Source organism: Solea solea, chromosome 8 (assembly GCF_958295425.1).
Source record: "Solea solea chromosome 8, fSolSol10.1, whole genome shotgun sequence".
Taxonomy (NCBI): Eukaryota; Metazoa; Chordata; class Actinopteri; order Pleuronectiformes; family Soleidae; genus Solea; species Solea solea.
The window spans coordinates 15,351,154-15,366,350 of record NC_081141.1 but is presented as its reverse complement, the minus strand read 5'-3'; the positions used below and the strand labels follow the sequence as shown (position 1 = coordinate 15,366,350).

General features: G+C 39.8%; 1 protein-coding gene across 3 annotated transcripts in view; it reads right to left on the bottom strand.

The window, feature by feature from the left end:
* The window catches only part of LOC131463419 (ras-specific guanine nucleotide-releasing factor 2-like), a 30,908-nt gene continuing 15,711 nt past the window's right edge, over window positions 1-15,197 (bottom strand). The window contains exons 6-25 of one of the 3 annotated variants that reach the window (XM_058635112.1): window positions 14,586-14,702; window positions 14,417-14,496; window positions 12,772-12,965; window positions 12,539-12,648; window positions 12,343-12,461; window positions 11,454-11,614; window positions 11,280-11,346; window positions 10,664-10,800; window positions 9,960-10,042; window positions 9,409-9,657; window positions 8,233-8,325; window positions 6,798-7,282; window positions 4,932-5,057; window positions 4,083-4,172; window positions 3,272-3,378; window positions 1,703-1,815; window positions 1,506-1,566; window positions 1,085-1,188; window positions 441-525; window positions 1-350 (exon numbers count right to left, since the gene is read on the bottom strand). In XM_058635112.1, coding sequence (XP_058491095.1) covers window positions 144-350; window positions 441-525; window positions 1,085-1,188; window positions 1,506-1,566; window positions 1,703-1,815; window positions 3,272-3,378; window positions 4,083-4,172; window positions 4,932-5,057; window positions 6,798-7,282; window positions 8,233-8,325; window positions 9,409-9,657; window positions 9,960-10,042; window positions 10,664-10,800; window positions 11,280-11,346; window positions 11,454-11,614; window positions 12,343-12,461; window positions 12,539-12,648; window positions 12,772-12,965; window positions 14,417-14,496; window positions 14,586-14,702 — 2,788 coding nt within the window. In that variant the 3' untranslated portion in view covers window positions 1-143. The remainder of the gene's footprint in view (window positions 351-440; window positions 526-1,084; window positions 1,189-1,505; window positions 1,567-1,702; window positions 1,816-3,271; window positions 3,379-4,082; window positions 4,173-4,931; window positions 5,058-6,797; window positions 7,283-8,232; window positions 8,326-9,408; window positions 9,658-9,959; window positions 10,043-10,663; window positions 10,801-11,279; window positions 11,347-11,453; window positions 11,615-12,342; window positions 12,462-12,538; window positions 12,649-12,771; window positions 12,966-14,416; window positions 14,497-14,585; window positions 14,703-15,197) is intronic. The other 2 variants (XM_058635113.1, XM_058635114.1) reach the window with 2 other exon arrangements.

Sequence of the window (15,197 nt, the reverse complement as noted above, 5' to 3'; positions counted from 1 at the left end):
CTAATAATTCTGCCAGGAGACATTACAAAGACAAAATGACTATCTTAACCCACTATGCTTAGGAAATCTACTCGTAAAACGTTTTCTGAAAACTTGCTTTTTTACGTGCTGATTTTAGACATTAAAAGAGGACAGTTGGACAATCATTCCACCTGTTTGCTGATTTTAGCCCAGGTCTTCTTCAAACGGTAGATGGCACTGCGGTTGAGTGCAGATGTGATCTCCAGTACTCCGTTGTAGTTGTTGAGACAGCGACAGATGTCGGCCACGGCAACCCACTTCTCTATGGAGTTGGCCCTCGAGCCCACATCAGTATGGGTCATAATCTGCGATGCCACCAGGTTGCTCATCTTAAAACATGACAAGGGAAAGTATATGTACCAGACTGTGATATCGATGTAAGGAGCAAAACTGCGCTTAAAGAGACTGGAAGAGCTTACATCATTGAAGTGTTGGCTGGTTTTCATGATATAAGGCGTCCGTTCTGTCTTATCAACCTTCATCCAGCCTTGGCCGAGAAACTCTCTTCAAGAGTCAAAGAGAGAAACACATGATGATGCTTTTCAATGCTGTTGAGTAATCAGAAACATAAAGTACACTGATGGTCTCTGGGGCCCTTATCTCCAATGAAGGACAATCTTAACGCTTCAGCACACCAAGACTATGGGGCAACAGTTTGAGGAAGAACCTATTTGTCCATATAGTGTAGATCATTATGTCTATTGTTCAATGGAAATCGCTCAACTCTCTAAGCAAAATATTATGTGAGTAACTGCAAAAACAGCTTTGCTTCTACTTATTATATCATTCATTATTTTTTAAATGTTTGCTGCACGGTTACAAATCGAGACAACCAATTCACTTGTATATTATTTACACAGTCCAGTTAAAAAACAAACAAACAAGGACATACACTTGACAATACAGGTTACAAATGTTTTAAAAAGGTCTTTGTCACTTTCATCGTTGCAGTATTTTACCGCGCTTTTCCTACATACGTAGTATATTTGACTTCTGCCAATACATACAGTGTCTATACATTCTTGTTAGAAATCACAGTGTGAGGTATCATTAGAGGACTGACTCGTAAGGGATGCTCCTAAAGACAATGTGATCCAACAGAGTGATCTGTTCAGCCAGCTCCATTGCCGAGAGAGACTCAAAGCACTCTGCCTTGGGACAGTCCGCCTAAAAACACACACAAACAGAGAAAACAAGAGTCCTAAACAAACACCGACACAACTACCAAGGAGATATACATATTTAATAAAGAGACTGGTTATGAAGAATATGTGTCCTGGGGTTTTTAGAGTGTAAATAAACTGTGTAGTCTATTACCAAATAAAATGCTTATTCTTCATCAGATGGTGTGTCTGCAGTAACTGTAGTTTTTTTTTTTTTTTTTTAAGTGGTTGTGGCTTCATCTGACAGAATAATGACAAGATAATCATGGCAAGATGTGTCCAATGAGCTACGAAATTCTTTATTTTGAGAGAAATGTATACCATTTGTAAGATGTCCTCAATTCTCAGCTGGGCATCATCCTGCTCGTCTTGAGAAAGGGCACTAGAAGAAAAGAAAAGGAAAAAAAGAAGAGAAAAGAAAAGAAAAATCAGATTGAAAATATTCAACTGTTGAATGCAATTGCCTCATGCAGAATGTTAATATGTACTGTACATCATTGTGTGTGTGTGTGCTGCACCTTAGTATGTTGGCAGTAGCTTTCCTCTCCTGAGGCAGAAGGTCTGGATCTCTGAGCACCTCCTCCAGGAGACAGATCACCGACATCTTCAGCTCCCCGTTCATCTCAAAGTCCTATAAACGAGCACGAATTCAATTATATACTCAAAAAAACCTTCATAAACATTCATGATGGGGAATCCAGAGGCCTGTACAACATGATCTGAACTCGAAAATCAGACCTAGGTCATCTGTATCAAAGTAATGAGGGCTCATATCTGTATTTTCTATCTTATAAAATCTAAAACTCAAAATAGTCATTTAAATGATACAAGTTAAGCCCCAAACCAACCACTATGACGGATTTCAATCTGTTATTAATCTCAATCTTTTCAATAGTATCATGAAATAATTAGTAAAATCTTTTACGGCCTTTAGTGGGTTATTTGATATAATGTAACTACTGTAACTATATGGTATGTATTATACTGTAATTCAAACAATGTTTGTTTCTGGACGAGGTGCAGGTTTATGTGGAAACCAAACTAAACATATTCATTGCGTTTTTTCTTCTTCTTATGTGTTGTTGAGTCAAATTTATGATTCCTTTTATATCGCATTTTTAGCAGTGATATGAAGTAGCAATAATTGTGCAGAAGTCCCAAAGTAGACTTTCTTTTTGTTCATAAAAACGAGCCAAGTGAACTTTGAACTGTGACCTATTTCCAAATTTCACAAATTAAACTTTTTGAGTACGTTTTGCTCACGTGTTTTTATAAAGTTGGTGAAAATGAAATTTTTTTTTTCATTAGATTGTCTATGGTGTGCTGAAAAAAAGGATATAAGACACTCTATAATTGCACGTCATTCTTAAAGCCTCTGTATATACTGTACTTTTTAATGGAAAGAAGCAGCTGTGTTCTAAGGGTTAACATAAAGGATTCTATTGTTGAATGAGCTCTAAAAGATACGAGACCAACGGAGACAATTTTATCACATGTAATGACAAATAGAGGTGGTTTCATTCACTCCCCGTCTAATCATTCAGTAATTACTCGTCTTCCTCTTCCTGAAACTCTTCAAACCTTCTCCTCCTCTTCTGTTCTTTTCCCTTCCATCTAAATCTGAAGGTCAGTTTTAACAAGCTCTTTGTTCTTTCTGCCTCAAAAGAAAAATGTAAGCGGCTGTATATGTGTGTTTGTGCTCACCTGTGTGTTAATGAGCCCTTTAAAGCTGACCTGCCATCCCAGCGTTTTGTATTATTGAGGAAAAATACATCAAACAGATCAATGCAGTTAGAGCGTGAGGACCCCTGTGCAGGGAGTCAGCCAATTACCTTCCTATTCAGTTCATTAACGGCAATACTGCCTGTTGAGCACAAGAGTGGGTAGGTGGACTGGGGCAGGCTTTGGTTGTCCAATTGACATGGCAGCAATATGCACGACGTGTTTGTGTGCACGGGCTTGTTTACAGGCGCGAGTGAGAGCAACAGAGCAAAAAGAGAGAGGGGGAGAGAGACGCACCAGAGACACTCGCTTTAATGAGACCACAGGCTTGATTACCCCAACAAAAACATGAGACACAGACAGACCTGTGAGTGTTTGGAGACCCAGTGGCGCAGCACATTAAGAACCCTGTTGGTTGCAGCTCGGCGGATGATGAACTCTTTGTCACACGTTCTTTCAGAGTTAGTAAACACTGGAAAAGGAGAGGAATATTGAATATGTTATTTGTGTGTGATACTGTCAAACTTTCACTGAGGGTATGTGGTTTTAAGTGGTGGAGAAATGCTTCATTAAAATGTTTGGAAACTATTTTGTATTTTATTGTATTCTCTCTGCAGATCATCCATCCATCTATCCATCCACCCCATCATCTTTCAGAGTTTAAATAGTAAGCACTCATTTAAAGCATCAGTTACCCGTCACTGCACTGAGAACAATCCACAGATAAACACTTTTCTACTGCAGTTCTTCTACAAATATTAATTCCTCTGTTTACGTAATCCAGAGTAAATTGGGTTTTTTTTTTGTTTGTTTGTTTTTTTGTTTTCCCCAGAATAAATGTTTCAAGCACCACCAATTCAGATCATTTCTATTGAACTGGACTTGGTCAGCACCAGAAATATGACCTGGGTTTTGGATTAATAAAGAACTATCTGTTTGGAATGATGTAGAACTTTAGCCACATTTATCTAAATGTCAGCTACTTAGAAATACAAATGTTCACAAGGTTAGATGTTTAAGATAAAATACATACACACACACACACACACACACGTTTGTGCCATTATTTTTCTGAGGACATTGTATTGACTGCATTCATTTGGACATTCAAGCCTTATCCCTAACATATAACAGATGCTTGTTGATTGTGTTGTGTGTGTGTGTGTGTGTGTGTACCTGGTGGTGAGCCATGTCCTGCTGCAGCTGTTGCGATTGCAAAGGCAGAGGCAGGAGAGACTGGGCAGCGTGAGTTCTCCCCTGACTGGACTGCAGAGACACAAAAACATGGAATTACTAGTATTATTATTATCATCACGACAACAATACTGCCATCACTTTCACCAATGCAAATTATCATTATTACTATTATCATTATTATTATTATTATAATTATTATTATCTTATTTTGTTGAGGAACCATGTGTGAACATAACATTTCTCAATTCTCAAAACATTTAATTAAAATGGCCACAAATGGAAATTCCTTTATGTAATGTGACTTTAATGTAACCCTGAATGTCAAATAGCCTTTAATATTACATTTAAATTTAATATGTTTGTCCTTAAAATAGTAGAATATCAATATACAGAATATGTATACTATGGGCCTTCTATTTAACAGTAACATTTTAAATATTACATTGAATCAATTTCATTGAATATCTATTCTCTTCTATTTCTAACTCAGACAAAAGTTATATTAATTTTGATGCACAAATGAAAGGGTTATTGGGAATTGTCTTTTGCTGTTGTCTAGACAAAGAAAAGGTTATCCGGCCGACTGATTGGTTCGGACTTTATAGCAAGAAAAAAGCCTAATGTGCTTGTGTAATTTGAAGCCTAATGTGCTTGTGTAATCGGTTTAGGAAGGGACAAATAACTTAAACACATTTTGACTTATTGGAAACGGACACAGAAACGTCATCCTCGACCTTCCCAATGTATTCGTTTTACAATAAAGAGTAATAGATCCCACTTAATCCCGTTCTCAGTTCCCTAGACAGACGCGCACACACGCACTCTTACCTCCAGGCTGTCTGTAGCGGAGGTGTCGAGGTGTGGAAGGAGAGCGACACGGAGACAAGTCTCCTGCCTCACTGCTCTGAGAAGACTCGGGGTTAATTTTCTCCAGTGACACTGACTCCAGCACGGCTAGGGAGTGAAAGACGAGAGGGACAAGTATAATACAACAATGCTGCTGCTGATGGTGATGATGATGATTATGGTCTTTTCTGTTGCTGCTGCTCTACGGGAAAGAAAAGCGTAACTGCAGTTCATTTCACAGCTACGTAGGTGTAGTGGCAATATTTCAGTTTGTCCTTATTTTTCGTTTTTTTGTGATTAAGCCACTTCTTTGAGTGTGGGCAGTTCTGACTTCTGCTTGAATCACAAACACCTGTGTAATTTAAGAGCGAGAGGAAAATATAAAATCTCTCCTCGGACATGCTGTGTAGAGTTAAAACTCCAGTGTGCAACACACTCCTAGTGTCGCTTTTAACATTAACATTGAGTGAGTGCATCACTTATTTATTCAAATCTTTCCTTAAATGTGTCACTCACCCATTTAATATTGGGCCCTAAGAAGCAAATATTTATGTTTTACTTGGTTATAACTTAAAGGAGGCAGATAGACTGACTGTACAACACTGCAAGAGGTTTCACCTGATGATTTAAAAATATATGCTCATAACATTGCAATGACAATTTTTTTTATGAATAAGGAAAGGTCCAATATTGATTATAAAAATACACAGATGTATTATATAGAGTTTAAGAAAGATGACAGTAGAGTTGAAACAATTAATCAATTACTAAATTAATCGACAACTATTTTGATAATGGATAGTCGGTTTGAAGTTTTTTTCATAATTAAAACAATATTTCTGATTGTTTAAGCTTCTTAAAGGTGAGTATTTTCTTAATTTCTTTGCTCTGGATAACAAAGAAATCATTAAAAGTTAATCATTTTGGTTTGTGGACAAAACAAGACATTTGAGAACATCGTCATTTCCAGGTTTGACGAACACCGATCACCATTTTTTTTTTGTTCCTACTACTGGTCCTAAAAAGGGAACAAAGACCAGTATACACACACACTCTGCATGTGTGCACATGCTAATGAGCTGCTTCGTGCCGCTTTTCCCCGACATACTGCTCCAGATGCCCTGACAATTTAACGGAGTCTGTTTGACACCATTATTAGAGGAGATGTGGGAAGTCAACTTAGCTGCACACACACACACACACACACACACACACACACACACACGTAAGGAGATGATGTTCACTGACTGTGTGCCTGTTCTGCTCTTACTGAAAACACTTCAAACTGTGTCATGTGATGAGTGACCCCCAGCTCTTCATATGTCAGTATGCCAATGAGGCTCTACATGTGGATGTTCAGTCGAAAAGAATATGTCGTTAAAACCACATCCAGTTTATCATAGCACCAATAGATGACACCATTAATATTCTGATCTGTAGGCTCATATAAATAAATTAATTAAGTGGAACCTGTGCTGCACTGCATTTTGAACCTCAGTTGGAAAAAAGAGTTTAATACATTTTTACCATCACTGTATATACTAGTGAAATCCCTTGGTGTTTTTTATATTTATGTCTATCATTGTCTGACATGGCAAAAAGCAAGGCACAGCTTAGGATTCCATTAAGTAAAAGTTCCAAACTGTCAATGTGTCGCACTCGTGTAAGTGTCCCCTACAGATTTCCAAAATAACATTTTTAAATAACACAAATTACAAAAAAATAATCTATTTCATTTGATCCACTGATTAAATATAATTTGAGGTCAATATTTCTTACTTTCTTAGCTATGTTTTTTTTTGCTGACTTCTCATCTGGCTGCAGTGATGTATAGATGCTGTAATGTACCTCTGCGAATGCTCCGTCGCAGTTTCCCGCAGAAAGGGTCAATCCTGGGGCCGTCCTCTCCCTCTGCAGTCGGTCCAGGAGTCTGGTCCGGTGAAGAAGGAATGGGAGGAACTTGGTCTTGTTGTGGCTTGGAGTTGTTGGGTGGAGGAGAGGTGGAGGAAGGCAGAGGAGGAGAGGAGGCTGGAGTAGGAGTCTGAGGCGTTGGGGTCGTTGGGGTGTGGGCAGAAGTGGGACTACTCGCAGCAGACTGAGAAGTGGGATTAATGCTGGGGTTTGAGAGAGGACTTGTGAGGTCGAGGCCTCCGACCCTGGCGGTGATGGGGGAGTGGAGGGAAAGCTTTCGTACTCTGACAGGGGAGTTGGTGCGTGATGGGATGGACAAAGGAGGAGGAGACGAGAACTTGCGGCACAGACGAGGAGATTTGTCGTTTGAGTGCTCACTGTTTCGGTTATTCTGATTAGTGGCAAAGAACAGCTCCAAGGACCTGAAGGGGGGAAAAACAACAACAAAGATAGTTAAAAAAAAATAAAAATAATCTAACATATTTTTTCTAATAGTTTTGCTATATTAATATAATACAAAAATCGAATTGTGTTACTTAGGTGAATTTAACATCAAATGTGAGGCTTTGACTTGTTTGGTTACCCACAGTGACGAATCATGAGGGTGCACATATATGCAAACCATGATTTTACTGCCTGTGCCAAGAGCAGCAGCGTGACAGTCCACAACAACGCAGCCAGTTCAGAAAATTGAATTGAGAAAAAGATTAGCGATACATTTAAAAATGTGTTATTCAATGGGCTGTGAAAGTGCAAACGTTTTCACCAACAAGCACCTGTACTGTCCGGTTCATGACGACATTAACACTGATCAGAGAGTCATACGTACGCAGCTACATCAAGGAGGAGTAACCATGCATAGATAAACACAGCCATCATTTCATCACATAAGCCTGTTTTTAGCAGGAAATAGAAGAAGAAAAGAAACAACATTCTTCATTCTGAAAGAGGAGGCATAGGAAAGGAGGAAAGGATGGGAATGTGTTTGTAAATGACAGAGAAAAGAAATAGGCACAAGAATATGGTTAATAGATGAACACAAAGCAGACGAGAAGAGGGATGACAAAGAGGATCATATGGATACAAAGGAGGAAAAAGCAGCCTTGAAGAAGTGACGCTCCAGTGAAAAACATGCTACAGACCAGACCAAATTGTCTTTCCTTCAGCCATTCCTATCTGCAGTTTAATATAGCTTGTTTCAAACTGGAGAAGTTACAAGCCCTTCGATTTGAAACGTAGTAAAGGGGAAAGATAGTCATGCATTCTCAAGTCTGAAGAATCAGACCAAGACCAAAGGAGTAAGAGTAAGAACAGTCAGGAGAAGGAGAGAGGCAGTAAGAAGAAGGCAGAAAGAGAGAGAGGAGTTGGTTACTTGGACTGATCCATGGCTATCTTCTTGATCTTCAGACTGTAGTCAGGACACATGGATGAGATGGACAAACGGTCAAATGAGTGGTACTGCGGCCTGTAATCGGAGGGGATACGAAGAGATGGATGACACAGAAAAAAGATTAAATGGACGGGTGTGATGATTGAGTAGGGGGAGGATTTGACAGTGATGAAAAGTGGTTTGAGGGAGGACGATGTGAGGATGATAAATAAATCTCTTGGAAGAAGAAGAAGAAGAAGAAAGGTGTGTTTGAGAAGCAGAGGTAGTGTGTTAGTCAGAGAACAGCACTGTCCAAGACATATATTGAAGAAAAAAAATGATCTGCGTTCAAATTTCTGCATGTGTACCCTTAAAATACAGAGACATATTTGAATGTAACGATGGAGGCAGGTGTGACAGGTTTACAAACTTTAGCTTCCAGTTACATTCTTAAAATATCATTGACTTAAGCAGGGCTAGGTTTTAAAGGGGAGCCTTTTGTTAAAATCTTCATTGTCGGCGGCCATGTTTTTCATTGAGAGTAAATGTCCAGCTCTCAGGCTGGTTCACAGAAACGGCAGCGACTGACAAAGTCAGAGTTGATAAGCACCAACACCTGATACAACCACACTTTGAATGGCCTGAGCCATTTTTTTAAAGTTTAAAAAAGTGGACTTTTCCTTACATAGCACCACCACACGTCTGACCCCTGGACGTGTCTATCCTGTCTGTGCCTCCAAGCCTGTCAATTTTTTATCCAAAATTCTGATCCATTTGAATGCAGGGGAACAAAGTTCAAACTTGAACCTTAAAAATAGTGAAAATAAACAGCCTAGAAAGGCATCAGACCATCTGAAGTAATTATTGTGTGTATATTCAAGTATCTTTGAAGAAATAGTGTGTCACGAAATAGTGTGTCACGTAAAATTAGTTTGAACTACATTTCTGGAAAAAGTGGGTAGGTAGGAAGACATCTGACTACATCATTCACAGACCCCCAAAAAATTACACAAACACAGACAAAATTCCAAGATATTAACAAAGGGTGTGTGTACATGTGCACATGGTCATTAGAAGAAGTAAAAGTACTAGCACAGGTACATTTTGTGAGTATGCCATTACCTCCTTTGAAGCTATCAATGTGCATGTAGGTGTTTGTGTGTGTATGCACTGTATGACCTGATGGGTATGGAGGAAAAGGGCTTCTTGTAGATGTCGGCGAGTTTGTCCATGACCACAGTTGCTGTGGTGAAGATCCTGTATGTGTGCAGGAAGGTGTTGAGGAAGTCTATAGAGAGAAACCGCAGGTCGGTCAGCCTCTCCAGCAGCCGATCCACACTGGCGTAACGGATCTGGGGGACCTTGCAGGAGTTGAGCGTCTTGCTGAAGCAAATGTCAACATCATCTTTATGGAGACGCACATCGGATCTGATGGATACACACGTACACACATACACATACACATAACCAAGCATGGGTGACTCTTCTAAGCAAGGGAAGTTTATGAAAGGAGCCGAGCAAAAAATAATCCAAGTACAAAAGAGAAATTAATAAAAAACCCACATGTTTCAAAGGCGGCCCAAAATATGATCGTCAAGCATATTTCAAAAATAAATGAATATAAAAAAGCATAATAATACATTACCATACATCAACACAAACGTTTTACCCAGATATGCTGATATGCAGATATGATGAGTGTTCCTCTTCACACACACAAACATGCTTACTTGATCATATGAGGCACAGTGACTTTGGAGTTCTCCTCAAATACACTGGTCATCAAGCCATTGCAGCGAATATTATCAATACACTGTGAAGACAGAGAGACCAGGATGGTAAATAAAGCAAATGAGCTTATTCAAAACAACAAGATAGAAGTTTTTTTTTAAAGAAAAACAACTGAGGAGCCCATTTATAGAGGTTTCACAGGAAAGTCCAGGAAGCATTAATAAAAGGTTGTGACACAACTGACCTGAGTTTTCTTAGTTTACGAAAAAAAAAGCCATAGGTGTCAGTGTCAATGTAATGCTGTAAATGAACATTAACGGGGAAGACATTGCCAGGGATAACAGGAAAATGAGCCAAAGAATATAGGTGTAATATATCGCTATAGTCTTGGCTTCATGCTGAAATACAATTTCAGGCGCTCAGTTATGAGTAAGTTAGTGACTTACAAGAGAAAAGAGTATTTTACAGTGTATTTGTTGTCTGATAAGAGGTATTCCTGTCTGATATGCTTGTACAGTGGTTGTATCTGTTTGTGAAGTACTGAGGCACTGACTGAACATGCCCCTGGAGAACTGCACCCGTGTTTGTGTTTACTTATCACTAAGCCTTCTCAATGCCCACAGGAGACACGCTTTGTCTGTTTGGAGGTTCTTGTTATTCTGTGTGTGTCTGGGTGCATGTTTGTGTGATGTTGTGTCAGTACCTGGCTAATATCACTGGTCCATGCAGCCTTCTCCTGGCGTGATGGTGCCAGTAAGACAACGGTGAATGAGGGGGAGTCTGACGGCTCCACCACAAGCTTAAAGTCCAGCTGACCAAAAACCTGACCACCGACTTTAGCTGTATGATAGAGGTGGAAAGGAGCTCTTTAAAATACAACAGATATACATGAATTTAATGACACATTCATATACACAGAAGAAATACAAATACACACACACACACACACACACACACACACACACACACACACACAGAGGGTTAATTAAGCAGACCCACCCGCTATCTCCAATGTACGTACCCTTGAGGCTTAAGTGTTCTTACACATGTGTGTGTGTGCAGGTGTTTGATCATCAACAACCTGTCTATTTGCTAAATGAATCCACGGGAAAAAACATAATGGATCTATTAAGTCAAAAGATCAAACCCTGACATTTAAAGGGGTGAGAATCTGATATTTAAAGGGAAGTCATTTCTCAACACTTATTGTCTGAGACCTAATTAACCTCTGCGAGTGGTGAAGTGACTACACGAGCCAATAATAGATGCCTGTGTGTCAACCAACATGGACTCACTGCTTTCTACAGTAGTGAACTTACCCTCCTCATCACTGGCATCTGGCTCCTCTATAAGTGTGCAGTCAATAAGGGACAAAACGCCACCTTGCTGCAACATTATGAGAAAAACAATTATAGAAATGTTTATTGGCGTTTTGGACAACAAGTGCTATTGATCTTTTGAAATGAATTTTCCTCATTCATACTTAATCTCACCTTGAGAAGGTGCAGTTTTCCCCCGGAGCTGCGTGTGCAAACGAGGAAGTGTTTGGTGAAGAGGAAACACTGCCTTTCCCCTTCCTTCTTCAGTGAGAGGGAACCCAAGCGGACCTTACTTAGCTTCCCTCGCTCCACCGATGGCAGCTGGATCAGAGAGCCTGCACAGCAGGAGGGGCGCAGGATTACCTTTCATTGCATTGAGTTAATGCTAAACTGAGTTTGGGTTTACTGAGAGGTGGCAGTGGCACAAACTCAAATCTTTAAAATCTTAAAAAACACGTCTGTCGTGAATTGTCAGAGCTATCGTTCCTGCTTTATCTCCAGACGTGGCGCGGCAGGAAAATCACAGTCTAGGAAAATCTGTCCGTCAGATGAACTCGGGGCCACATTCAAGTGGAAAAAAAAACCCTCATAAGTGTCGAGAAAAACTCTTCAGTAGGGGTGAGCGATATTAGCAAATAGAAAAAACACATTTCAGTGACATATTTTTCATGCAAAATGAATGAATAAATATAAAAAACAAACATTTAAGTGGCAGGCTGCATTTGGCCCGGGGGCTGCGAGTTTGAGACCGCTGGTATATGGACTGTCTGTGCTACAATCGTATTGAGACTTCTTCTTGGTAATAGATACTTTTTACTTAAATACTACTTTTACTTTTAACACTATTACTAGTATAGATAGTCTTTTTTTTTTTTTTACCCTAGCTAATGCTATCCCTTCAGAAATGTTTTCTCGACGTTTCACAACAATTAAGTCCATACACATTCTTTACAGATGTGTGCTCCCCTCTCATAGTAATACAGTATGTATTAGTTCAGCCACAGCACCAAGTCTCTGGCTTGTAACTAAGCCTGACATTTGCCGTGAGCTGATGAAAACTCACCCTGCCTGACGAAGGTCTGGCTGGTGTCCAATAGGATGTCACAGCCCTCCACTATCATCCTCTCTATGGCCAGGTTCTTCCGAATATTCTCCGTGTCACTCACCTCATCGTGCATCACTCTGGAACGTACACGAATACATAAGTTCATACAGACTTCCATATCAAAATATAACTGTTCTGACAACTGGATACACACCTGGACAGTTCCTCTAATTTGGACTTGGCAAATTCAAGACTTTTGCGCTCCACATGCTCATGAGGTGTGTGTGCCAGCAACTCGTGCAAGGTGATGATGTAGCGAGGAATCTTTTAGGAGGGAAGAGCAATTTGGTTTATATAATGTCAATAGATGGAGACGAAAAACAATATAAAAACTACTGCTTACATTTGTACGAGAAGATGTTTGTGAAAACCAATGTGTGGTGGTACCTGGAACATGGGGTATGTGAGGAAGGTCTCAAGCATTCTCCCCTCACAGGCAGCGTTGGACTCGTACTGTTTCAGCAGCTTGTCAAAGTCTCTGTTCTGCTTGCAGTTGGCCAAAACCTGCAGACTATACTGATGGTTTCTCACAAACTCCTGATAGATGTTCAGCATGGGCAGCAGGATGTCAAAGAGGTCAGCTGGAAACAGGAGCGCACACACGTGCAAAGGTTTTAAGGCACTTCAGTTGTTTCTGAACCAAATAAATTCAGTCTGCTGCAGGACAATGATGCATAACCTACAGACAGACCTCTAGACCCTGAACCCTTATCAGAGGTCTACCTCTAAACATGTACTCAGACATAAAATGTAGTCCTGTAAATGATATGGTAGCACCCTGATTTCAACATCATATGACAGTCTGGGATCATATTAAGAGACAGAAAGCACAAAGATTTTTTGTTTGTTGTTAATATGCAAGTACATATGCAAATATAAAATATATAAGATAACAAAGAAACAATAAAGAAATGACACAATATTCAAACAATATGCAAACACAATGTACAGAACAAATTAAATAAGTTGCATAGTCGAAAAGGAGTGAGAGTTATTATTATACAGTCCACAGCTCAACAGAAGGCGTGAGTCAATTAGCAAGTCGATGTAGACACTTTGAATTTCATTCAAATCTGATGCTTTTTGACAGAGATATGATTTTCGACATGTTCAACATTATAAGAGATAAGGATTTCTGTATCAGCACCTGAAATGTGATATTTTGATCCACTGGACCCAGATGAACTCCTGGATCTGTATAGAACTTTACTTTGCTTATAGTTATTACCATTTTATAGAAGCTCGACTTAATTCATACACATCTGAAATTGCTGATTTAGATTGCCTAATCCATTATCCAGAGCTGAATGAAACGTCATTCAAATCCGTTGAGTTTTGACAGAAACATGACCTTTTACAGGATTTCTTGAAAATGTTACTTTTCTTGTAATGTTATCAGTGGGTAGATCATTTCTTTTTTTAATGGGAACATTCTTGGGTGACCATGTACCCATCACAAACAAAGCAGATTGATCCGTCACACACTTTATAGACAGGAGCAAGCATGAATTTCTCAAAACAAAATGTTTCCTAATTCACTACAGAGAACAAAATGATTGGATCATGAGACCTTTTAATAACGCCCTCAAAAGAATGAAAGGGTCAAAATCACGGTGTTTGGTCAAAAGTCTACATTCAGCATCGGGCTGAAGCAGGGAGTCAGATAAGGATGGCATGTTTAATCAGTGCTTCTGTCGCCTAGGTGAGCCTTATCTGTTGAGGGTGCTACTGTTTTAGCAGGTGAAATCACAGGATCCTTTCTGGTGCGAGCAGTCATTGTCTGTCAAGACAATAAATGTGTGTGTTGCAGACTGAGATAGGGAAGTAAGTGCGTGTGCGCGTGTGTGTGAGTGTGCGCGTGAATGGGGCAGAAGGCTGTCAAGGCTGACATTTGAATGAAAAAGAACTGCCAGTGGAGGACAACTGAAAAAACTGACCTTGATGTCACTGAGTGGATGCAGAGCAGAGGCTACCATTTGTACAGAGTGTTTATTTGTGCATTTGAAATGTCTAAAGTTGAGTAACAGCTTACCCAGCACCAGGGTTGGCCAGTTTGCTATCCTCGCCTTTAAGCCCTGATGGAAAATCTCATGCAGGAACATGATGGTCTCGCTGAAGATGAGACACGAAAACAGACAAAGGAGGGTTTTAATAGTTTTGCTATAATTACAGACGCACTCACGTGACAATACAGTACACACCTGTTGAGGAAGATGCTGCTGACGTCATCGTGGCAGATGGGGGGTTTCTTGGAACTGGCAGCCATTCTCAGGGGACGGAGGAAACAGTTCACCAGGATGTAGAGCTGGTGAACGTACCTGTCATCACACACACACACACACACACACACAGAAAAACATGTCAGTATCACTTGGATTACAGCGACAAGTGTGTTCAGAGTCAGCAAGTACAGCAAACCAGATCTCAATAATGATGTAGTTATGTTCCATAAGCTGCTGTCTGTTAAAGAGCTCTGTATTCTGGCAGCCTGCACTGATCTGTTTGTTCAGTGACGAGAGAGAAACGTTTCCAAATCCATTATCTCACCACACTTTATCCGATCAGGGAGACTCCAAAAAAGACATGGTCCTCCCTGCTCGTAAGTTAGACTTAATTTGTCTGCAAATAAATGCTTTCCCCTTTACCAAATGTGCTCATGAGGTGATGTAGAAAGAAGGCAGGAACCAGACTGATGAGTCTTTTAAATAAATAATGGTAAATATTTTCGGTCTATTGTCAATCATGGACGACTGTAAATCCACATGATGAGGAAGCTGAACAGAGAAATTCATTGGCAATTTCTTGTAAGTCTT